Source organism: Pseudorasbora parva, chromosome 4 (genome assembly GCF_024679245.1).
Source record: "Pseudorasbora parva isolate DD20220531a chromosome 4, ASM2467924v1, whole genome shotgun sequence".
NCBI lineage: Eukaryota > Metazoa > Chordata > Actinopteri > Cypriniformes > Gobionidae > Pseudorasbora > Pseudorasbora parva.
In genome coordinates this window covers 4,523,661-4,548,563 of record NC_090175.1, presented here as the reverse complement: position 1 = coordinate 4,548,563, position 24,903 = coordinate 4,523,661, and the positions used below count along the sequence as shown (strand labels likewise).

At 39.4% G+C, this 24,903-nt stretch overlaps 3 protein-coding genes across 3 annotated transcripts in view; all 3 read left to right on the top strand.

Moving 5' to 3' along the window:
* LOC137072700 (CMRF35-like molecule 5) overlaps positions 1-3,194 on the top strand; it is a 140,582-nt gene extending 137,388 nt beyond the window's left edge. The window contains exons 4-7 of the mRNA XM_067440627.1: positions 1,073-1,159; positions 2,407-2,511; positions 2,590-2,624; positions 2,709-3,194. Of these exons, the coding sequence (XP_067296728.1) occupies positions 1,073-1,159; positions 2,407-2,511; positions 2,590-2,624; positions 2,709-3,041 (560 nt within the window). The 3' untranslated portion in view covers positions 3,042-3,194. The remainder of the gene's footprint in view (positions 1-1,072; positions 1,160-2,406; positions 2,512-2,589; positions 2,625-2,708) is intronic.
* Positions 3,195-3,540: 346 nt separating this feature from the next.
* Positions 3,541-20,489, top strand: LOC137072704 (uncharacterized). The gene is made up of 5 exons (XM_067440633.1): positions 3,541-3,669; positions 15,997-16,335; positions 18,064-18,213; positions 18,505-18,554; positions 18,786-20,489. The coding sequence occupies exons 1-5, from the start codon at positions 3,624-3,626 to the stop codon at positions 19,062-19,064; spliced, it is 864 nt and encodes a 287-aa protein (XP_067296734.1). The 5' UTR covers positions 3,541-3,623; the 3' UTR covers positions 19,065-20,489.
* A 2,205-nt stretch (positions 20,490-22,694) lies between these two features.
* On the top strand, positions 22,695-23,604 carry LOC137072714 (CMRF35-like molecule 8). The gene is made up of 3 exons (XM_067440646.1): positions 22,695-22,786; positions 22,945-23,268; positions 23,444-23,604. The coding sequence occupies exons 1-3, from the start codon at positions 22,747-22,749 to the stop codon at positions 23,527-23,529; spliced, it is 450 nt and encodes a 149-aa protein (XP_067296747.1). The 5' UTR covers positions 22,695-22,746; the 3' UTR covers positions 23,530-23,604.
* The last annotated feature ends 1,299 nt before the right edge of the window (positions 23,605-24,903 follow it).

Below are 24,903 nucleotides of genomic sequence, written 5' to 3'. Positions count from 1 at the left end.
AATTTGTGTCCTCATAAACCACATAAACAGGCTCACACACACACACACACACACACACACACACACACACACACACACACACACACACACACACACACACAGCTCACATTTTTCACACAGATTTGTTTTTGTGACATAACGGGACATTCCATAGGCGTAATGGTTTTTATACTGTACAAACCGTATTTTCTATCCCCTTACACTGCCCCTGCCCCTAAACCTACCCATCACACACACACACACACTGATTCACCGCTCACATTTTTACTCAAATGCTTTCTACTGAAAATATTGTTAATGTTAAGTTACTGTGTTTATAAAACTTTTCAGAACTTTTCAGACATTAATAGTTATTCTGATTATACTGAGACATCAAAGCTTTCATACACACGTCTAATGCTGAATATGATCATGATTCCTGAAATTAAACGTTCTCTCTTCAGTCTTCCTCAAACTTGCACCGACTTGGAGACTCATCAATTTTCAAATTTCATCAAATCACAAACTTTTCTTACTTGTAAGAAGAACCATGGCTTTGATAGTCAGAGACCAAGATGTTCATCATCACGTGAATAAAACTATGGAAACCCGTTTCTGACACAAAATAAAAAAATTAAAAGAGTAATTGTGACTTTTTATCTCACAATTGTGTGTTGTAAAGTAAGAATTATGAAATAAAAAGTCGCAATTACTCTTTTTATTTTTTAATTTAATGGCGGAAACAGGCTTCCATATAAAACTGATTGTTTGATAAGCCAGTATTTTCTTAAAATAAATAAGTAAAATCATCTTTTAATAACAGCAATGGCATCACGACATGAGCGCAGCTTTACTTCATGTGTGTTTTTAATGTATTCATTGACAGATGTTATCTAAAGCGTCACTGTATCGGTTGAGATAATAAAGTCTTCTAATATAATGTGATTATCTGTAATCAGTGTGACAGAAAACACCACCTCCGTCCCTTATGCAGCAATAGAACGGGGCAAACAATGTTAGGAGTGTTTGTCTACTGTTATTACTATATATTATTATATTACATTCACACGTCACTGGTGTTTCCCTCTGTCAGTGACTCCTAGAACAGAAACTGAAACGAGAACAACAACAGGAACAAGAACAGGAAATACTACAGATGAACTCTATCAGCGAAACACTAGTAAGCACACAAACTACACTACCCATAATGCAACTGTCCCCTCTCTGATCACATGATCACTCTTTGAAAGGAAAATGCTTTATGCTGCCTTCATGTGCTATCGGAATTATCGTAAAAATGAGTTTTCGGGGTAAAAATTGCACATGAACGCCGTCTGATGTCGTGTTTACCACTGGGAAGTTCGGAAATAATTTTGATACCCAAGTTCCCAAGATGGGCGTGCCATAACCGTTAAAAATGGCGGATGGGAGATGAATTTCTGTTGTGGCAGGTGTTTTATTTGTTTTTTTCCACAACCATTTCACTGTCTTTTCTTGGCGTTAAAGTAATACATCTTTACATATATTAATAATCATTTGAAGCATATTGTTTATTTTAAACACATCGAAAATCACATCTAGTTGACCATCATTCCAGAATAGTGAGACTATCTAGATAGCTGGTAAAAGTAGCTATACACTAGGATCATGTATGGTTGAAAACTATTGCCATTTTAGTCTTTAAGCAGCCTTTATTGTCTACATTATGCCTATTATTGTGAATGTGATTATAAACAATATGCTTTCGTGCTGCTGTGTTTGCCAGTGATTTTATGATTTTCTGGGACCGGGAAATTACTGAAATGGTTATAGTGCTAAAATAACATTTTCCAAAGATGCACAAAAGTATGAACCTGGCGTCCTCCATTCTTTCCGACAACAAAGCACCTGAACACAACAAGCTCGTAATCACGACCTCTGAAGTGGAAAGTAGGAAACTTCCGATAGCACGTGAAGGCAGCATTAAACCAATGGTGTACAATCCTGTTCCTGGAGGGCAGAGCTTTGCTGCAACCCCAATGAACCAGCCAATCAAGGTCAATAATAGACACTTCCAGCAGGATGGTTAGGCAAGCTGGAGCTAAACTCGGCAGGACAGTGACCCTCCAGGGCCGAGTTTGGACACCCTTGCTTTAAACATTTGTTGAGACACATTTTAGCTTCTGTATAAACCTCAGTTATGCACACATCAGCTCTCATGTGGTTAACTTGGTTTGACATCAACCGTATAGAGAAGTGTTTTCTTCTGAAGAGTTGAGGTTTACCATTGGGGTTTCACTTCGGCTACACAATATTACATCAATATATTTACAATATTACAATAATGAAAATGATGGATATGAATGATAAGTTAGTTATACAGTATAATCAGAATCAGCAGTGTGTTGTTTTCTCATGTAAATATCACGTGTTTATCGGTGCGTACAGACCTGGCTCCTGTTACTGTCGGTCTGGGTTTGGCTTTGCTGGTTCTGGCTCTGTGTTCTGGAACGTTCTTCATCCTGAAAAAGAGGAAGAGGAAAAGTGGGACAGGTAACCATTTTTCTGTGGCTTTAAAGTCCTGTTTTTAGTGTTTGAATTGATTTGACTTGATCTTTGCTCTCTATTCAGCTTTATTTCAGCAAAATGTGCAGCACAATACGGAGGTGTGTATTCAAATCATTACTTTTTTTCTTTTTATTATTATATTTATATAATTTTTTAAATTATTGATCTGTGTTGTTTTTTAGACTGACCTCATGTATGAAGAGATTCCAAACACAAATGCCGCCACGGTAACATCTTCAGCCAATCAGATGCCTGCATCACACCTCAACACCCGCCCTAAAGTCTCTACTGTTTACGCCACAGTAACCAATCAGCAGCCTGATTCAAACCCCAGTCACACCCACAATCAGGCGACAGATACAGACTGTGATTATTACGCCAATACAAAGCCGCCTGAAGCAACACAGGACAGCGGGACAGAACTGATCTACACAACAGTAACACATCCACAAAACATCCCAACGGACGAGGGTCGGACATATTCAGCGATAAAGAAAAAGACTGTCCACAGATAATGTTAGGCTAATTATGTTCCATCTAAAAATTACATCTGGTAAAATCTGTACTGAATAGATATGTTTTTTTTTTTTTTTTTACTAAATCAGTATTTTATAAATTGTATGATATTACTCACCAATAAAGTGACTAAAATTTAAATAAAATGTAATAATGACAATGCAACTCTGTTCTTTGTAATTATTACACCTCATTTACAGTTCATTATAATAATTCATAATAATATTATTTTGTATTCGTAAAATCAAGAATATTAATATTGATATCAACTATATTGAAGGTCCAACTATTCTGAGGTTATAGTCAAACAACTACGCACACACAACAGCAAATATGAAATAAACAGTGCTTTTTAAGTAGATTTAATGTTAATTTACACGCCATATTCTTTACTCTATAAACTAAATGCATAAATTAATATTACATTGAGATGTAGCTCTTCCTACAGCATTAACCCTGTCACAATTAAACTGAACTTTTATTTTGACGGGTTGCCGTCTACCTCGAGTTCCTGTGTGTGTTTATGATATGCGATAGATTTTGACGAATACAACGGTAATATGCTCATGAAGTGACTGCAGATGCATTCATGTCTTCATATTGAAGTGGCAGATGCTGAAAAACACCGTGAGTTCAGTGTGTGTGTGTGTGCGTGTGTGCGTGTGTGTGTGTGTGTGAGTGTGTGTGTGTGAGTGAGTGAGAGTGTGAGAGAAACCGCGCCATCCGCGCGTCTCGCAGAGACAGAAAAACATGCAGGATTCATAAACAGTATTTTTTGCGGCTTAATATTCACAGACACTATTTGTATATTTGATATAAGTTTACTGACCAACGTTTTATTTATTCATCCAAACCAATTCCGTGCCATTCCGCGCATTATGCAGTAACATTATAAGTGGTTAAATTGGCTTTTGTAAGGAGGGGGAGCCCATTTACGGTGAATGGTCATCATTCAAAATGGCGCTGTAAAATTACTTACTGTGTTTTTACACTAAAAGTGCCCTTTTTCCAGTATTAATGTGTAAGGTAGGTTGAGTAGTTATTCACACAAAGAGAAATACTTTACAATTCACTCTATTTTTATAAATATGGTGGTTATACGTCAATGTCACCTAATGTAGCTAACATTAGCTAATTTTACTGAGCTCGCTAAAATTAATTTAGAGACAGCAGAGCTATTTCTTTCAGCTCAAACTTTTTTTAACCTGTTAGGCTGCACCCCCACTTTTGAAAAAAGCCTAAGACATGCATAATCAGTTCATGAATCCTTTGCACTAAAAGCATAAATATGGTCTGTTTATTTGAAAGCAAACACTTGGCAGTTTACAAGACATAATTATAATTATTTTCAGAATCAAAAATAGCTATAATAAGCTTCAAAGTTTTGTAAAGTTATTAGAAATGTATTTGTATTAAATATCTTTATGAAAATAAAATTGAAGTTGGCCTTGGAGCAATCTAGAAATGCACTACAACTAAAGCCACAAGTCTTACCATGTTATATTTCAGATCTGAAGATAAGTCTAAAACTCTGAATTTTAGGAAGTGTTTTTATGTGTTGATTTTGAGATTTCTCCAAAATATCATCTGATGTTAATTGCCATGTCTTCTGAGCTTTTATTCAGTGTATTGCCTCTATTAGAGGTGCAATCTGCATCTCTTCAGGTCTCATTCAGTTTGTCTCCCCGGCACACATTCACACCTCTGCAGCCTGGTTATGGCTATAATTATTATTCCTTTGTCTGCATTGTAATTACTTCAAACCTTCAAATTACTTAATTGTAATTACTTCAAATTACTTCATTGTAATTACTTCAAACTTAAGTTTATTTTATCAAACTTCTCACTTCACCTTCTCTGAGACTCTATCAAATGCTTTTCTTGCAAATAAACATTTCAGTAGTTTTAGATTTCAAAAATTTTCATAAAAATAAGGTATTGGCAGTTGCATCTTAGGGCCAGCAAATCAAACATTTATAAGATTAAAATCATGTTTTATTCCAAACTTGCTACATATCACTTCATTAGTCGAGAGTTTTAGATAACCTAAGTGATCTCATGTGAATTTGGGTAAAGAAAAACTGACAGAAAATACGCAATGATAAAAGCTATGTGGAATAGCATTGCATTATAAATATAATATATTATGAAAACACCCAAAATGGCATAAAGAACACAGACCAACCATATATTGTCACGATTGTTTGTTTATTGTCTTCAAACGTGTCTATCTGCATGAAATAGTGATCGGACGATCTCTGGAAGCTGTTTTGGTCATGTCAGATACTTCCTGAATGTCACATGGTGTGTCTGTTCTTCACCTATCCATATATTGGGTGAATGTTCAGTAGTACAGCTTTCCAGCGCCCTCCGGCTGCCGGAATGAATTGAAAACACAGCATATCACAGTATACTGCGCTCATAATGATACATCCGCGGATTTTGAATGAAGTTTGAAAAAATAATACTTCTCTGTATAGAAATTTGACTCAAACATGTGAGAATCTGTCAATATTTCTCCACATCTGCACACATTTGAAGTAAAAATCATCGGTGAAAATGAAATCAATAACGTTACACAAAGAAAATCAAAGCTTCAAGACTTGAACAGAGGACTTCAATGGTAGCTGCGATCGCTCTTGTCTAGCCGTTTGCGGGTTTCCATGGTAACATCGTCGCTGTTTTATCCTTAGAATTGTTTTTCCTCGATAGCTGTGGGCGGGGTGCTGAACCAGAGAGCGCAGCGATTAATGCACTGACCGTCTGATTCTGATAGTCTTGCTAATTATGCAGTCTCATATGCCATGTATTTGCTAGGAGATTAAAAATAATTCAAGTGGAATAACAATATTTGGTGCTGAAGGAGGCGGAGCTGCGCTCCAGTGCGCTCCGGCCCAATTTAACCTCTGGTTATATTCCGTTTTTATGACTGGATTGTGTCAGCGCGGAAATTAATCCTTATGGAAGTTTAATCCGATGAGCGATTTATTTATTATGTTTGTTGGTCTTTTGTTGTTTGATAACCATTAAAACACAGACAGCAGCGCAGCAGGAATATTACAGTATAATCTTGGATTATGCAGCAGACATTATGCTCAGTGCCTTCACGCAATTCATAACTAAACCATCGGTCATATCAGGCTTTTTCATGCTTTCGCCAATATGCCCGTGGTTGTAAATTGATCAGAAATCGGCTGATACATCGGTGCATCCCTAATAGTAATTCATTATTTTTTCTAATTGCGATTACAGTTTAAATATGAATCCTGCATGTCTCTGTGTGAATGAATGGTGCTGAAGGTTTCGTTTACTACACATCAGTGGCCTGTTGCACAACGCTGGTTTCAGTTGCTACCCGGGTAAGTTCAAGATTAGTTGTAGCAAACTCTGTTTTTTTGGGCTCATGAAGGTGGATTGGTTTTTAGCTGTGTTCTTCACCATGGCAACTTACACTACATGGCTAACCTGCTCTGGAGCTGGACCAAACTGGACCAATCAGCTGCAAGCAAAGACAGTCTAAAGCCACACCCCCTGTTCCAAATTTGCAGTTTATAGTGAAAAAAAACGTTAGAGATCGGCTAATGGCTAATCCTTTGGCGCTAATGATTTATTATATTTATATTCTAGGCTATGAATTATAATTACTTATAATTAATATAATATATTCATATAATTATTATATGAATTGATAACAATATAAATATGAAACATGCATTCATAATTCTTTTAAACAACGTGCATGCATTGAGCTCTTTGTGAACCTATAATTATTAGGGATATTTCTTTGATTCACATCATGCATTGATATAGTCAGATATTCTTAAAGCTGCCTTCTCAATCTTTCTCTACAGTACAGTGTTTATTCCTGCTTTGTAAACGCATTTCATTATAATTATCAAAACGATCTCTCAATCTTCAGAAGAGAAGTGAATCTAACGGACACTGTGATTGTGTATGCGCTTCAGAGTTAATTGCTAACTCTGGATTAAACCTGAGTTGACAGAGAAGGTTTATACCGAGCTTTGAAAAACGGTTGAACTTGATCTAAACCAGGTTGGATTTATCTGGACTTGTCAACTCTAAACCTGCTCTGAAACTCAGCTAGCTTCATGCAACAGGCCTCAGAGGTGGGGGACTCAAGTCACATCAAGTTGCACTTTTTAGGACTTGAGACTTGCTTGACAATTATTAATAAAAGATTCGACTTGACTTTGACGTGATATTCATGACTTGAGACTTTAGTTTCACCAATGAGTTAAAAATTGCACCAAAAAAACTCCTCTTCACTACGAAACCGCCAAGAACTGTAAGACCATGCTTAAAAATATTTTGGGTTGCAGTAACAGTAAAAAACAAAAAAAGGGTCCATAGGTAGGTCTATTCCCCCCCAACCCCCCCCCCCCCCCAAAAAAAAGTTTTAATGTAAAAAAAAACAGTGCATTTTTGGTGATGGTGATTACATAGGTCTTACTTTAAACAAATTAGCATATTGTGACGGGTGACAGCTGTAGAGGCTGTAACAGGTCAAGTTAAACATTTTACTTTGAATTTTATTTTATACTGTTTGATGTCGCAATGTGCTAAATAAATATTTGCATAATTTGTAATTGATTTATTATTTGAAACTTTAATATTAATTAATGCAATTGCAATGCCTTGATTTTTAGTAAAGTTACTCAGTCATAGCATTAGCCATAAATGCAATGGATAATTGGCATAATTTCTTTTAGTGCTTCGGTTTCAGCCAATAATTTTTATTTTGGTGCATCCCTACTGACAATGTTCTGCTCGGTATGTCGTCAACACGCTTCAGGAGATGCCAAAACTAGTAGTTTCATTGTTGGTACTAAAAACCTAAAACTGGAAGCCATAAAAGACCACGAATCATCCAAATGCCACATCCAGGTAAAAAAAAAAAAAAAAAAGAGAGAGAGAACAGAGCCCTACTCATTTAACGAAATGTATATCAGTTCATGGTTTGTGTGTGTATAAGAGTGAAAAAATGTCAGTATTTCATTGAGATTTGAGATTAAATAAACAGCTTAAGTATTGTAGAGCTTGTAGTATTAATTTTCACATGCAGTTACACATTGTCGGTTAGATTTTGAAATCCACCAGCCACAGTGGCCAGTGGACAAAAAAAGTTAATTTCCATCCCTGCACTACAGGTGATGTGCAACAATACACTGCAGCCTCTACAGGTGATGTGCAACACTACACTGCAGCCTCTACAGGTGATGTACAACACTACACTGCCCCCTCTACAGGTGATGTACAACACTACACTGCAGTCTCTACAGGTGATGTACAACACTACACTGCAGCCTCTACAGGTGATGTACAACACTACACTGCAGCCTCTACAGGTGATGTACAACACTACACTGCAGCCTCTACAGGTGATGTACAACACTACACTGCAGCCTCTACAGGTGATGCACAACACCACTGCAGCCTCTACAGGTGATGCACAACACCACTGCAGCCTCTACAGGTGATGTACAACACCACTGCACCCTCTACAGGTGATGCACATCACCACTGCAGCCTCTACAGGTGATGTACAACACTACACGTCCCCCTGTACAGGTGATGTACAACACCACTGCACCCTCTACAGGTTATGTACAACACCACTGCAGCCTCTACAGGTGATGCACAACACCACTGCACCCTCTACAGGTGATGCACAACACCACTGCACCCTCTACAGGTGATGTACAACACCACTGCAGCCTCTACAGGTGATGTACAACACTACACTGCCCCCTCTACAGGTGATGTACAACACTACACCTCACCCTCTACAGGTGATGTACAACACCACTGCAGCCTCTATAGGTGATGTACAACACTACACATCACCCTCTACAGGTGGTGTACTACACTATACCTCACCCTCTACAGGTGATGTACAACACCACTGCAGCCTCTACAGGTGATGTACAACACTACACTGCAGCCTCTACAGGTGATGTACAACACCACTGCCCCCTCTACAGGTGATGTACAACACTTCACTGCAGCCTCTACAGGTGATGTACAACACTACACTGCAGCCTCTACGTGTGATTTAGAACACTACACTGCAGCCTCTACAGGTGATGTACAACACCACTGCCCCCTCTACAGGTGATGTACAACACCACTGCCCCTCTACAGGTGATGTACAACACTACACTTCCCCCTCTACAGGTAGTGCTACACTACACCTCACCCTCTACAGGTGATGTACAACGCTACACTGCCCCCTCTACAGGTGATGTACTACACTACACCTCACCCTCTACAGGTGATGTACAACACTACACTGCAGCCTCTACAGGTGATGTACAACACCACTGCAGCCTCTACAGGTGATGTACAACACCACTGCAGCCTCTACAGGTGATGTACAACACTACACTGCCCCCTCTACAGGTGATGTACAACACTACACCTCACCCTCTACAGGTGATGTACAACACTACACCTCACCCTCTACAGGTGATGTACAACACTACACTTCCCCCTCTACAGGTAGTGCTACACTACACCTCACCCTCTACAGGTGATGTACAACACTACACTGCCCCCTCTACAGGTGATGTACAACACTACACTGCCCCCTCTACAGGTGATATACAACACCACTGCAGCCTCTACAGGTGATGTACAACACTACACTGCCCCCTCTACAGGTGATGTACAACACTACACTGCAGCCTCTAGAGGTGACGAACAACACCACTGCAGCCTCTACAGGTGATGTACAACACTACACTGCCCCCTCTACAGGTGATGTACAACACTACACTGCAGACTCTACATGTGATTTACAACACCACTGCAGCATCTACAGGTGATGCACCCTCTACAGGTGATGTACAACACTACACTTCCCCCTCTACAGGTGATGTGCTACACTACACTGCCCCCTCTACAGGTGATGTACAACACTACACTGCAGCCTCTACATGTGATTTACAACACCACTGCAGCATCTACAGGTGATGCACCCTCTACAGCACCCTCTACACTGCACCCTCTACAGGTGATGTACAACACTACACTGCCCCCTCTACAGGTGATATACAACACCACTGCAGCCTCTAGAGGTGATGTACAACACTACACTGCAGCCTCTACAGGTGATGTACAACACTACACTGCCCCCTCTACAGGTGATGTACAACACACCACTGCAGCCTCTACAGGTGATGTACAACACTACACTGCCCCCTCTACAGGTGATGTACAACACTACACTGCAGCCTCTACATGTGATTTACAACACCACTGCAGCATCTACAGGTGATGCATCCTCTACAGCACCCTCTACACTGCACCCTCTACAGATGATGTACAACACTACACTGCCCCCTCTACAGGTGATATACAACACCACTGCAGCCTCTAGAGGTGATGTACAACACTACACTGCAGCCTCTACAGGTGATGTACAACACTACACTGCCCCCTCTACAGGTGATGTACAACACTACACTGCCCCCTCTACAGGTGATGTACAACACTACACTGCAGCCTCTACATGTGATTTACAACACCACTGCAGCATCTACAGGTGATGCACCCTCTACAGCACCCTCTACACTGCACCCTCTACAGGTGATGTACAACACCACTGCAGCCTCTACAGGTGATGTACAACACTACACGTCCCCCTGTACAGGTGATGTGCTACACTACACCTCACCCTCTACGGGTGAAGTACAACACTACACTTCCCCCTCTACAGGTGATGTACAACACTACACTGCAGCCTCTACAGGTGATGTACAAGACTACACCTCACCCTCTACAGGTGATGTACAACACCACCGCAGCCTCTACAGGTGATGTACAACACTACACTGCCCCTCTACAGGTGATGTCCAACACCAATGCAGCCTCTACAGGTGATGTACAACACTTCACTGCAGCCTCTACAGGTGATGTACTACACTACACTTGCACCCTCTAAAGGTGATGTACAACACTACACTACAGCCTCTACAGGTGATGTACATCACCACTGCAGCCTCTACAGGTGATGTACAACACAACTGCAGCCTCTACAGGTGATTTACAACACTACACTGCCCCCTCTACAGGTGATGTACAACACCACTGCAGCCTCTACACGTGATGCACAACACCACTGCACCCTCTACAGGTGATGTAAATCACCACTGCAGCCTCTACAGGTGATGTACAACACCACTGCAGCCTCTACAGTTGATGTACAACACTACACTGCCCCCTCTACAGGTGATGTACAACACTACACTGCAGCCTCTACAGGTGATGTACAAGACTACACCTCACCCTCTACAGGTGATGTACAACACCACCGCAGCCTCTACAGGTGATGTACAACACTACACTGCCCCTCTACAGGTGATGTACAACACCAATGCAGCCTCTACAGGTGATGTACAACACTTCACTGCAGCCTCTACAGGTGATGTACAACACTACACTGCCACCTCTACAGGTGATGTTCAACACTACACTGCAGCCTCTACATGTGATTTACAACACCACTGCAGCATCTACAGGTGATGCACCCTCTACAGCACCCTCTACACTGCACCCTCTACAGGTGATGTACAACACCACTGCAGCCTGTACAGGTGATGTACAACATTACAACTCACCCTGTACAACACTACACTGCAGCTAGTTTTAATGTATACATTCAGTTAAATAATCAAACATTTGTATGACTTGCCAGTGACTTGCTTGACATAAAGCAGTGACTTGACTTGATTGTCACAACGAATGACATGGACTTGATTGTGACTTGCACATGTGTGACTTACTACTACCTCTGCTACACATACAGTAGTAAACACCACATTGGCTTTTGCCAAAGTATTGCTATACTGAGATAAGTGAACTCAACTGAAATATGTAATAAATTATGAAATAAAATGTTTTAGCAACATATTATATTGCAGATTAACATTTATAGGCTCTATAATAAAACAGATATGGTAAAAGACGGAATACTGTTTAGACAATATAGTAATTCCCCGATGTTGAATTAACACGGTTCAGTGTTCAACACTACACCTCACCCTCTACAGATGATGTACAACACTACACCTGCACCCTCTACAGATGATGTACAACACTACACTGCGGCCTCTACAGGTGATGTACAACACTACACTGCCCCCTCTACAGGTGATGTACTACACTACACCTCTCACTCTAGAGATGATGTACAACACTACACCTGCACCCTCTACAGATGATGTACAACACTACACTGCGGCCTCTACAGGTGATGTACAACACTACACTGCCCCCTCTACAGGTGATGTACTACACTACACCTCACCATCTACAGCTGATGTACAACACTACACCTGCAGCCTCTACAGGTGATGTACAACACTACACTGCAGCCTCCACAGGTGATGTACAACACTACACTGCAGCCTCTACAGGTGATGTACACCACTACACCTCACCCTCTACAAGTGATGTACAACACTACACCTGCAGCCTCTACAGGTGATGTACAACACTACACTGCAGCCTCCACAGGTGATGTACAACACTACACTGCAGCCTCTACAGGTGATGTACACCACTACACCTCACCCTCTACAAGTGATGTACAACATTACACTGCAGCCTCTACAGGTGATGTAGAACACCACTGCAGCCTCTACAGGTGATGTACAACACTACACTGCAGCCTCTACAGGTGATTTACAACACTACACCTCACCCTCTACAGGTGATGTACAACACTACACTGCAGCCTCTACAGGTGATGTACAACGCTACACTGCAGCCTCTACAGGGTTATGTACAACACTACACCTCACCCTCTACAGGTGATGTACAACACTACACTGCCCCCTCTACAGGTGATGTACAACACCACTGCAGACTCTACAGGTGATGTACAACAACACTGCAGCCTCTACAGGTGATGTACTACACTACACCTCACCCTCTACAGGTGATGTACAACACCACTGCAGCCTCTACAGCTGATGTACAACACTACACTGCAGCCTCTACAGGTGATGTACAACACTACACTGCAGCCTTGACAGCTGATGTACAACACTACACTTCCCCCTCTACAGGTGATGTACTACACTACACCTCACCCTCTACAGGTGATGTACAACACTACACCTGCACCCTCTACAGGTGATGTACAACACCACTGCAGCCTCTACAGCTGATGTACAACACTACACTGCCCCCTCTACAGGTGATGTACAACACCACTGCAGCCTCTACAGCTGATGTACAACGCTTCACTGCAGCCTCTACAAGTGATGTACAACACCACTGCAGCCTCTACAGGTGATGTACAACACTACACTGCGGCCTCTACAGGTTATGTACAACACTACACTTCACCTTCTACAGGTGATGTACAACACTACACTGCGGCCTCTACAGGTAATGTACAACACTACACTGCCCTTCCTACAGGTGATGTACAACACTACACTGCGGCCTCTACAGGTAATGTACAACACTACACTGCCCCCTCTACAGGTGATGTACAACACTACACTGCAGCCTCTAGAGGTGATTTACAACACTACACTACAAAACTAAACTTTAACTTACTATTACCAGTTACAAACTCTAAAACAGACACATTGTGACCGTAGTCTTGATTTTGATAAAATTTTCAAATAAATAGCATTTATTTATTATGAAACTAAGTAGCACACTTTACAACACAGTACACACACAGTACAACACCACTGCAACCTCTACAGGTGATGTACAACACTACACCTCACCCTCTACAGATGATGTACTACACTACACCTGCACCCTCTACAGGTGATGTACAACACTACACTACAGCCCCTACAGTTTATGTACAACACTACACTGCAGTCTCTACAGGTGATGTACAACACCACTGCAACCTCTACAGGTGATGTACAACACCACTGCAACCTCTACAGGTGATGTACAACACTACACTGCCCCCTCTACAGGTGATGTAGAACACAGCTGCAGCCTCTACAGGTGATGTACAACACTACACTGACCCCTCTACAGGTGATGTACAACACCACTGCAGCCTCTACAGGTGATGTACAACACTACACTGCAGACTCTACATGTGATGTACAACACCACTGCAGCCTCTACAGGTGATGTACAACACTACACTGCGGCCTCTACAGCTGATGTACAACACTACACTGCGGCCTCTACAGCTGATGTACAACACTACACTGCGGCCTCTACAGGTGATGTACAACACTACACTGCAGACTCTACATGTGATGTACAACACCACTGACCCCTCTACAGGTGATGTACAACACCACTGCAGCCTCTACAGGTGATGTACAACACTACACTGCGGCCTCTACAGCTGATGTACAACACTACACTGCGGCCTCTACAGGTGATGTACAACACTACACTGCAGCCTCCACAGGTGATGTACAACACTACACTGCAGCCTCTACAGGTGATGTACAACACTACACCTCACCCTCTACAAGTGATGTAGAACACCACTGCAGCCTCTACAGGTGATGTAGAACACCACTGCAGCCTCTACAGGTGATGTACAACGCTACACTGCAGCATCTACAGGTGATGTACAACACTACACTGCCCCCTCTACAGGTGATGTACAACAACACTGCAGCCTCTACAGGTGATGTACTACACTACACCTCACCCTCTACATGTGATGTACAACACCACTGCAGCCTCTACAGCTGATGTACAACACTACACTGCAGCCTCGACAGGTGATGTACAACACTACACTTCCCCCTCTACAGGTGATGTACTACACTACACCTCACCCTCTACAGGTGATGTACAACACTACACTGCCCCCTCTACAGGTGATGTACAACATCACTGCAGCCTCTACAGCTGATGTACAACACTACACTGCCCCCTCTACAGGTTATGTACAACACTACACTTCACCTTCTACAGGTGATGTATAACACTACACTGCAGCCTCTACAGGTGATGTACAACACTACACTTCACCTTCTACAGGTGATGTACAACACTACACTGCAGCCTCTACAGGTGATGTACAACACTACACTGCGGCCTCTACAGGTTATGTACAACACTACACTGCAACCTCTACAGGTAATATACAACACTACACTGCCCTTCCTACAGGTGATGTACAACACTACACTGCGGCCTCTACAGGTGATGTACAACACTACACTGCCCTTCCTACAGGTGATGTACAACACTACACTGCGGCCTCTACAGGTAATGTACAACACTACACTGCCCTTCCTACAGGTGATGTACAACACTACACTGCGGCCTCTACAGGTAATGTACAACACTACACTGCCCCCTCTACAGGTGATGTACAACACTACACTGCAGCCTCTAGAGGTGATTTACAACACTACACTACAAAACTAAACTTTAACTTACTATTACCAGTTACAAACTCTAAAACAGACACATTGTGACCGTAGTCTTGATTTTGATAACATTTTCAAATAAATAGATAAATAGCATTTATTTATTATGAAACTAAGTAGCACACTTTTTAGATCAGTGTATATACTCAAATCATGTGCTGTTTGTCAAATGAAATGTGCTCTTTTGAGATGTCGTGTAGAGCTGGATGTGGTTAGAGATTTTGAATCGGAAGGAAATGTTAATTCACTTGCTGACACCACATTATTCAATCAGAATAGAAGAGAAAGACCGTAACATTTGACACACAGAATTTGGTCTTTTATTTGATCGAAACGCTTGTCAAATTTCATCATGTGGGACGTCCTGCTGCTCTTTTCCAGCATCTGTACAGGTGAGTTTGAGACTCTGAGCTCTTTTACTCATGTTCTTGTGTTTTTCCTCTGTTATTGCATGATCATCAGACTTATATGGATATTTGTAAGTTATTCTGCCCTGCTTATGTCTATTGCTCCACATAACAGCTCTATATAATGATATTTGTGTTTTCAGCTGTTGCTGTTGGTGCTCCAAAGACAGTTATAGGACACAGAGGAGAGAGAGTTGACATCGGATGCTCTTATGACTCTGGATATGAAGCAAATCCAAAGTATTTTTGTAAAGGAGATTGTTTATTCCCAAACAAAATCATCATTAAATCAGGATCTCCAGCTAAAGACGAGAGATTCTCTCTGACTGACAACACGACGGCCAGAGTTTTCACCGTCACCATTACTGATCTGAGAACAGAGGATGAAGGCCGATACTGGTGTGCTGCGACAATTCTGCCTCTGCCTTTGCCTCTGCCTTTGTTTGATGTCTATTCAGAGATTTTGTTGCTGGTTAAACAGGGTATGTGATTATATTTATAAGAAATGTAGCTGTGGTAGAAATTAATTACAAGCCAAGTAAGGTCATCAAATAATATATGTTTACAATATTGTTTTAAAGTAGCTTTACAGTAATGAGCAGGAACACAACAGTTTTATTGTTGCAAAGTTAGTCAATAATACAATGACTTTATTTTTCAGCTATTAAGCAGCTTTACAGAAGACAATAGAACAAATTAATGTTATGTATTTTAAGTTAAAGGGTTAGTTCACCCAAAAATGGAAATTTGATGTTTATCTGCTTACCCCCAGTGCATCCAACATGTAGGTCTCTTTGTTTCTCCAGTAGAACACAAATTAAGATTTTTAACTACAACCGTTGCCGTATGATGCATGTCAATGTTTTTTTTATATGAAAGCCAAAAACACAAACATACGAATCCATATTAAACCCTGCAGCGTGATGATACACTGATATCTTAAAACACAAAACGATCAGTTTCTGCAAATCTTTTGTACTGTTCCCATTCGTCATTACTTCCGTTGAAGAAGGTCAAAACCCAGTGTGATCATAGAAATGTGTACATAGATCAAAGAGGCATCTATGAACACATTTCTATGATCACGCCAGGTTTTGACCTTCTTCGACGGAAGTAATGACGAATGGGAACAATAGATAAGATTTGCAGAAACTGATCGTTTCTTGTTTTAAGACCTTAATGTATCATCCCAACTGCAGGGTTTAATATGGATTCGTATGTATGTGTTTTTTACTCTCATGGTGGCTCTCATATAAAACAACCCCATTGACATACATTATACGACAATGGCTGTACTTAAAAATCGTAATTTGTGTTCTACTGAAGAAAAACAAACACCTACATGTTGGATGCACTGGGGGTAAGCAGATAAACATCTAATTTTCATTTTTGGGTGAACAAACCCTTTAAATTCAAACCTTAGCTTTTGTTTCAGAACCTGGTGCATTTTCTCCCTGGGTTTAGTTCGTTTACGCATTTATGAAAACCGCAATCATGCTCGAATCCACCCCAAAACAATCGGCCCGATGGCAAACAAACTCTGGGACAGTTCTCTTGAGGTGTGAAATCAATCCGACCCAACGGGCTAACGAAACAAATGATATCATAATTCATATAATATATACAATTCCAGATGAACTCTTGATTCCTGCTCTAGTTGCATTATTACATTGCATGTCTTGTTAATCTCTTGATGGCGCGAAAAGATCCAGAAAGAACGTTTTTAAATTTACGGCAGTGTTGATACGAATGTAGTATATAATTCAATAGAGAGAATGATGGCTACATTTGTATAGCATTTGTGTGTTACAAATAAAGCCACAATAAGCTCTTGGAGCTAACTTGTCAATCATTGACGCAGAGGAAACTCTGGACAGTTGTACCATCATGTGACTCGCGCAAACACATTTTGGAAAACTTCGAAAGGTTGTCTTGTGAACAAGAACCAGACCAAGAGGAAAATACAACATTGTAACAAATTAAGTCCCCGTTTCTGAACTAAACACGTGATCTATAGGTGTGAAAACGTCTTAGGTTGGTTTTTCCTGTTATTCATCAGATAAGACGACCACTGGGGTTTCAAGCATCAGCCCTTTTTTAAACACTTCATCATCATATTTGTCTGCTGCTCTATATGACTCCTATTTCCTGAACATTTAAATGTGATGCATCTATATGTCAGTTTAAAGGACAGTTAATGTGTTTTACAGAACAGGTCTCACATGCAGGGTCTGTCATTTACATCTGTGTCGGGTTAGTTATCATGGTGATCATCTTCCTCATCGCGCTGTTGGTGTTCTGCAAACAGAGAAAGAGCAAGAAACCACCAAGAGTTACGCAATCAGGACTTTCCCAGCAAGGTCAGTTTAGGTGCACATTTCTCCAGAAACAAAATAAAGTTGCTCTCTAAATGGGGATTTCTCATAAATGTATATTACTTTTATATATAGCTAATTATAAATATTGGCAGCAGTGACAGATGGAAACTATCCCTGTCTTTTTGAAGAAACTTTGAATAAATGAGAGTTTAAATTAAGAATAATGTCTTGATCTGGTTGACCATGTGGAAACAATGTTGACAGTCAATCACTGAGTTTATCTAAAGACGTAGCTCATGTCTCTTTCTAACTTCATTTCTCATGTTTTGACAGTCTCTGTCAGACTTTTGCCTTTGAATACAAGAGGACATATCACTGCAGAGGTGAGTGTTGATGATGATAAAATTATATTTATGAGCTCTTGAAAACACCAGCTGTAATGTCAGTGCTGGTAAAAGCTGATTTTTGCTCATTGGTTTGAAGCTGCTGACTCTGGACGTCTTTCTCCTGATCACCAGCATCTAAAACTCAATATATATCTGCTAGTGGTAGCAAATAAAGGTGCAATGTTTAAATGTATAAGCTTTTGGAGGATAAAATGAGATCTTTTGCAGGATGTTGACAGGAATGACCATATTTATCAAGAAGTCAGCGAGTTCCAGTGCAACAACAAACACACCAACACTATCTACACTACAGCAGAAAGTCCAGATGATCCACCGATCTACTACACTGCAGATAATCCAGATGATCCAGTGATCTACTACACTGCAGATAATCCAGATGATCCAGCGATCTACTTCACTGCAGATAATCCAGATGATCCAGCGATCTACTTCACTGCAGATAAACTGGATGATCTTATCATCTCCTCCACATCAAAGAGTAAATAATGATGTGTTATTGACTGTGTCCCAGAGCAGCTTCATAGAGTGGAAGTGATGGGACACAAATAATCCCTTATTTTAAAAAGAAACTGTTTTAAGAAGATCAGATTTTAAATGAGGAATCATGATCTCATATGCTTGGTTTTGTAGGATAGATGTCATCTGTCAGTTACTACTTACCTAAATACGCTCTTCAGCATTCATTGATCCATTGTAAAGTACAGAGCAAGAGTACGGCTTTATTGCAGTTGTGTGTCATATACATATATTTTTTATTAATTTATATGAATTGAATGTATTGGCTTGTCTTATTAAATGGGTTTATTGGGATACAGCTCAATATGTTTTGCATAATTAAACATAATTAAGTTGTGTTAATTGGCCAGGCAGCAGCTAGATGCTGAAGTGACATTCTGACCGAAGAGAAATACAAACAAATAACGTTCACAGTGTTATGATGAAAGGCTCATCTGTGTAACAGAATCCCGATTCTGTGGCCAATGATAGAAATTGAAAATGTTCTATGTGTATGCCATAGTAAAGAGATGTGTTTTTAGTCTAGATTTAAACTGACAAGAGTGTGTCTGCTTTCCGAACAATGCTAGGAAGACTGTTTCAGAGTTTAGGTGCTATATAGGAAAAGGATCGACCGCCTGCAGTTGATTTAGATATTCTAGGTATGATCAACAATTATCAACAGAGTTTTGAGACCGCAATAGACGTGATGGAGTATAATGTGTTAAGAGTTTGCTTAAGTACTGGGGAGCTAAACCATTTAGTGCTTTGTAAGTAATAAGTATGATTTTAAAATGTATGCAATGTTTTACAGGGAGCCAATGCAGTGTTGACAGAACGGGACTAATATGATCATACTTCCTGGTTCTAGTAAGAACTCGAGCTGCTGCGTTTTGGACTAGCTGGAGTTTTTTTATTAAGCGAGCAGGGCAACCACCCAGTAAAGCATTACAATAATCTAGCCTTGAGCTCATGAACGCATGTACTAACTGTTCAGCATTTTGCATCGAAAGCATGTGCCGTAGCTTAGATATATTTTTAAGATGGTAGAATGCGGTTTTACAGATCCTAGAAATGTGGCTTTCAAAAGAAAAACTGGTATAAAAAATGACTGGTTCCTGACTGATGACAAGGGCTTGACAGAGCCCTTCATCAAGTGTTAGACAGTATTCTAGGTTACTACTTGTGGAGCTTTTCTGTCCAATAATGTAAAACAAGGTTGTTGTTTTTTTTAGAAATAAGTAGTAGTTTCGTTGAGGCGTGAAGAAATATAGAGCTGAGTATCATCAGCATAACAGTGAAAATGCATGCCATGCTTCCTAATGATATAAAGTTGATTGTACAGGTACACAGTGGTACCAATTGGCAAGATACATATCCCTTTTTAACATGTTTAAGTTGAGATAACTTTAATTTTTTTTAAAAAAACTGCATTTTTTTGTTTTTATATACTAAAATTGTGTTCAGTTAGACCACTTTTGTTCAGGCAATATCATAGGGTTATGACCATAGGGTGCATTCAAGTCTTCCTAGGAACTTAGTTTTTACAAGTTTGGAAAACTCAAAAAATGAATGAGCTTTGTTTTTTTTAATTATAATTTGCATTATGTTTGTTTATTATTATTATGCTGCCACAGAGAATGATGGGACATGTAGTTTGTTCACTCAAGCTCATAAACTGGCTAAATGAGTAAAGGAACATTTATACATGAGGTGTTAGTTGTAATTAGTAGTAGTTTTTAGTGTTTGTGATTGGTTGCAACCATTTGTGATTGATCTTTGTCAAAATAAAACCCTTTTAATGCACATATCGCTTGTTTTCTCTATTCCAACTATGTAGAAATCTTGTAGTTTTTGTATCCTCATAACACATTGTTGCCTTGAGGCAACAGACCAATATATTTGCAAAAAAAAAATATATATATATATATTTTTTTTTTTTTCTGACCCCATTGACAGATATATTTGCTTGTTTAAGGCATGAACTAACTTACTTTGATCAAATTTCAGAAATATGTCATTTTTGAATATCAAATAAATGTATCTTGATTCAAGATCGTTTAGATATTTGCGTTGGAAAATAGGACTTTGGAATAGGAAATTGTAAAATGACTTTTTTGCAGTGTACAACTGTTATTTTTGTATATATATTTTTTAGCTTAAATCATGTTAGAGGGCAAATGTCAGCACTCAGACTTTGTTTATCAATAGGAAGTTCAAAACAACTGAATATGCAATAAGTGCTCACGTGAAATTCAGTTGTGTTTATATGCAAATGTGGTTAAATGTTACCTTGAAGTACACAGAATAAACCTAGTGTTAAATCAACTCCGCTGAGAGCACATGTGGTCCCACTCTACTGAGTGTTAAGTAACACTGAAGCAGTGGTAACATTCATGAGATAATGAACTTTACCATTAATACTGGAGGTTTTGCTGTGTAGGCAATATGATAGAGATGACTGTAGCAGGAAGTGTTCTTCTATCTCCACCTCTCTCTGAGTCCATTTGCCTTTATGCTCTTTCAAAAACTGTAGGTCTTCTTTTGCAATTGAGGCATCTTTCCAATAGCCGATTTAATGTAGTTTTTTGTGATTGTATAATTTGGTTGGGCCAGATCGTGCTGTGCTGGTTTGGATGTAGTGTCAGCAGCAGCTCCCGTGCCGAGCTGGCTCACTGCATTTTAGGTGCTTATTGAATTTCAGAGCTCTTTATTGGATACTGATAAATAAATGGCATTCTCCTAATTCAGTTCATAAGTTGTTTCATTTTTTTCTTTTGCAACTTAGTTTTTTCATAAGATGCTTTTGCAACTTAGTTTTTGTTGTTGCCAGACAGATTTGAATTGGAATTTCATATTAAATTGTATCATGTAGAACTCATTTCTTTTTCTTTTTTTCTTTTCGTTCACTGGCAGATTGAAGTTTACTGTTGAAATTACTTTTAGTTTCAGGTGAGTGTTACATACACAGCTTAGGCTTACGCAGCAGCAACGCAACAGCTCATTAGTTCACGTTCAGGCAATGATGGGAAGGACCAAGTTTGCTGATGCATGCCATTTTACTTTTCCTCTTGCATGATAAAGTTGCGCAAGTTAAGTTAGTTCAATATAACTCCCATGTATATTGATTTGAATGAACAGAAAACAGGATAAAAGAGCAACAAACAAATTTCCTTTCACAGCACAGTATAAACATGCATCCCACAAACACGTTAGACTTTAACTACATTACCATGATGACTTTTGCTAAGGACTGCAAACCCCGTAGTTATCAATTTTAAAGTGATAACCCTCTCCGATAACTGTGTATTTGTTTTCCTGCTCTGAAGGTGTATTTATTTATTTTATTTATATCAAATTATATCTTATAATAAAAAGAAGGCATCCTCCAACTTCCCCAACCCCTCAAATGATCCTCTCCAATGCTATAAATACGATTTATATATTTATTTCTCTCTCTCTCTCTCTCTCTCTCTCTCTCTCTCTCTCTCTCTCTCTCTCTCTCTCTCGCTCTCTCTCTCTCCCTCGCTCTATCAGAGGAAGGGCGTCTCTGTCACATTCAGCACTTCATGTTAAACATGTAACCAGGAAAGAAACAGTCAAAGCTCATCTCAACACATCAAGAGCTTCAGAAGAACTGATAACGGAGAAGATCATTTAATAAGAGAGAAGAATGAAGATCATCTGGACTTTCACTCTGATGATGATTCCTGGTAAGAATCACTGACAAAAGCACAGATTTGATGAGGAGAGTCTTACACTTTAGTTCATTTTGTGGAATCGACTTTGAAAAACCAACAAAATGAGGGAGATTTTTTTTTTCCGTCTTATGAATACATTATTGTTGTATTAAAATGCTGGTTTGTTGTAGGTGTCGTGAGCTCCATAAGTGTGAAAGGATATTCAGGAGGCAGAGTCACCATCAAATGCAAATATGATGAAATATATAAGACAAATGGAAAGTATTTGTGCAGAAACGTTCCATTGATAATATGCTCTGACATCATCAAGACTGATATTAAAGATAAATGGGCTCATTCTGGAAGATTCTCTCTGTATGACGACACAAGTTCAGCAGTCCTCACTGTGTCCATCAGAGATCTGAGGCAAGAGGATTCTGACACGTACTACTGTGGAACTGATATTTCTATAGGATTAGATCTCTACACTGAAGTGAAGCTGAAGGTTATAACAGGTGAGTAACTGAGAGCCTCAAACCCATGATGATCTCCACAACATCACGATACACAACACTGGCTGTATAATATGTGGCCTAAATGATACATAAATGTAGCCTAGTGAATGTGTGAATCACATCAGTAACACGTGAAAAAAGCATATTTTAGACATGTATAATTTCATTGTTTTAGATCCAGAATTAACATCACCATCATCTCCACCACCATCTTCATCATCAACTGAAACTCCACTGCAGAGAATGTGTGTTGTAAACTGATTTATTTTAAAAGAGATTGGCACAGGTGAGCACCAAATGAGACACGTATTGCGTACACAATGACCGTAAAGCCACTTTCCCCCAGATGAGGCAATTTCTTTAAACTTATGTATTTATTTTTATGTATTTATTTATGTCTTGCTAAAGTTGCTCACTTGTGGATTTAAAGCATTAGACTTTAATGGATGATTTCTTATAAGCTGATTTAAAAATGTTGTCATATAAAATAAAACCTGACTCTAAACCACTCTTTTTTTATCTTGTCATTTCTTTCTTTGGACAGGAGCATCTAAACTTTAATTTTCTGATTTAAAGGTGAAATGTATATTTTATGGGTTATTAGCCTCATCGAAGATAACTGCAAAATGCTCTTTGTAAGCAAGTAAAGAGGAGGCTCAACGAAAAATCAGCAGCAGGAACTTACAACCACTTCCTTGCAGCTAGAAGTAGCTCTGCTGTAGCCATCGGCAGCAAGGCAAATAATGACAAGACAGTAATTGCATAAATAATACTCACAATTGTGTTTTTGATTAAATCAATTCATTTAGTATATGCTTTTTACACACTAAATGTATGTATACCAGTCATTATTGCATACTATTTTTTTAATAAACAGGTTCAGAAGGATTCATATTGAGCATATATAATATAGAAGTCATAAAAAAAAGCAAAAAAGTAGATGAATGCAAACAACATTCTCTTAAAGGGTTAGTTCACCCAAAAATGAAAATTATGTCATTAACTCCTCACTCTTATGTCTTTCCACACCCGTAAGACCTCCGTTCATCTTCAGACACAGTTTAAGATATTTTAGATTTAGTCCAAGAGCTTTCTGTCCCTCCATGCTCCCCACCATTTTTTTTTCCTGCTTCTAATTGAAGGATATTTTCATTTATTTTAAGGAAATGTTTATTATTTTCATGCAAGTTGCTTATTATGATTTTAAGTATTAACCATGTTGCAGATTATGATTCACATTCTACAATATTAAGTACACAGTATTAATTGTGTTTTTCACCATGAAGTATTAATGATTGAGTATAATGTTCATTATGTATTGATTATATTTGCTTATGATGATTTAACTTGCAGATGTGCAGATGATTTTGCAGAAGCGCTATAAAAGGTGTGAAATGAAACTGAGGAGAAGTAGATGTGGTACGAGGTCAAGCAAGGGTGAGACAGCGGGGGTAGAGCATTTCTGAGAACCACATAGCTACAAGTGAAACAGGTTAAAGATGAAACAAAGATGCAGAAGGATATGTCTTATAATATGGAAAAATACCAGAGCTGTACTTTCTTTGTGTGTGTGTGGTTAACCTGTGTTCATAGAAATACTGCCTGGAGACTGATGATGCGGTACACCCAGATTGG

Bases quoted from the DNA above. Each gene is read 5' to 3' on its own strand.
- LOC137072714 (XM_067440646.1), top strand. From the start codon at position 22,747: ATGAAGATCATCTGGACTTTCACTCTGATGATGATTCCTG. The intron at 22,787-22,944 runs GTAAGAATCACT...GGTTTGTTGTAG, and splicing joins CACTCTGATGATGATTCCTG to GTGTCGTGAGCTCCATAAGT. The intron at 23,269-23,443 runs GTGAGTAACTGA...TCATTGTTTTAG, and splicing joins GAAGCTGAAGGTTATAACAG to ATCCAGAATTAACATCACCA.
- LOC137072704 (XM_067440633.1), top strand. From the start codon at position 3,624: ATGCATTCATGTCTTCATATTGAAGTGGCAGATGCTGAAAAACACC. The intron at 3,670-15,996 runs GTGAGTTCAGTG...TTGTGTTTTCAG, and splicing joins GGCAGATGCTGAAAAACACC to CTGTTGCTGTTGGTGCTCCA. The intron at 18,214-18,504 runs GTCAGTTTAGGT...ATGTTTTGACAG, and splicing joins ATCAGGACTTTCCCAGCAAG to TCTCTGTCAGACTTTTGCCT.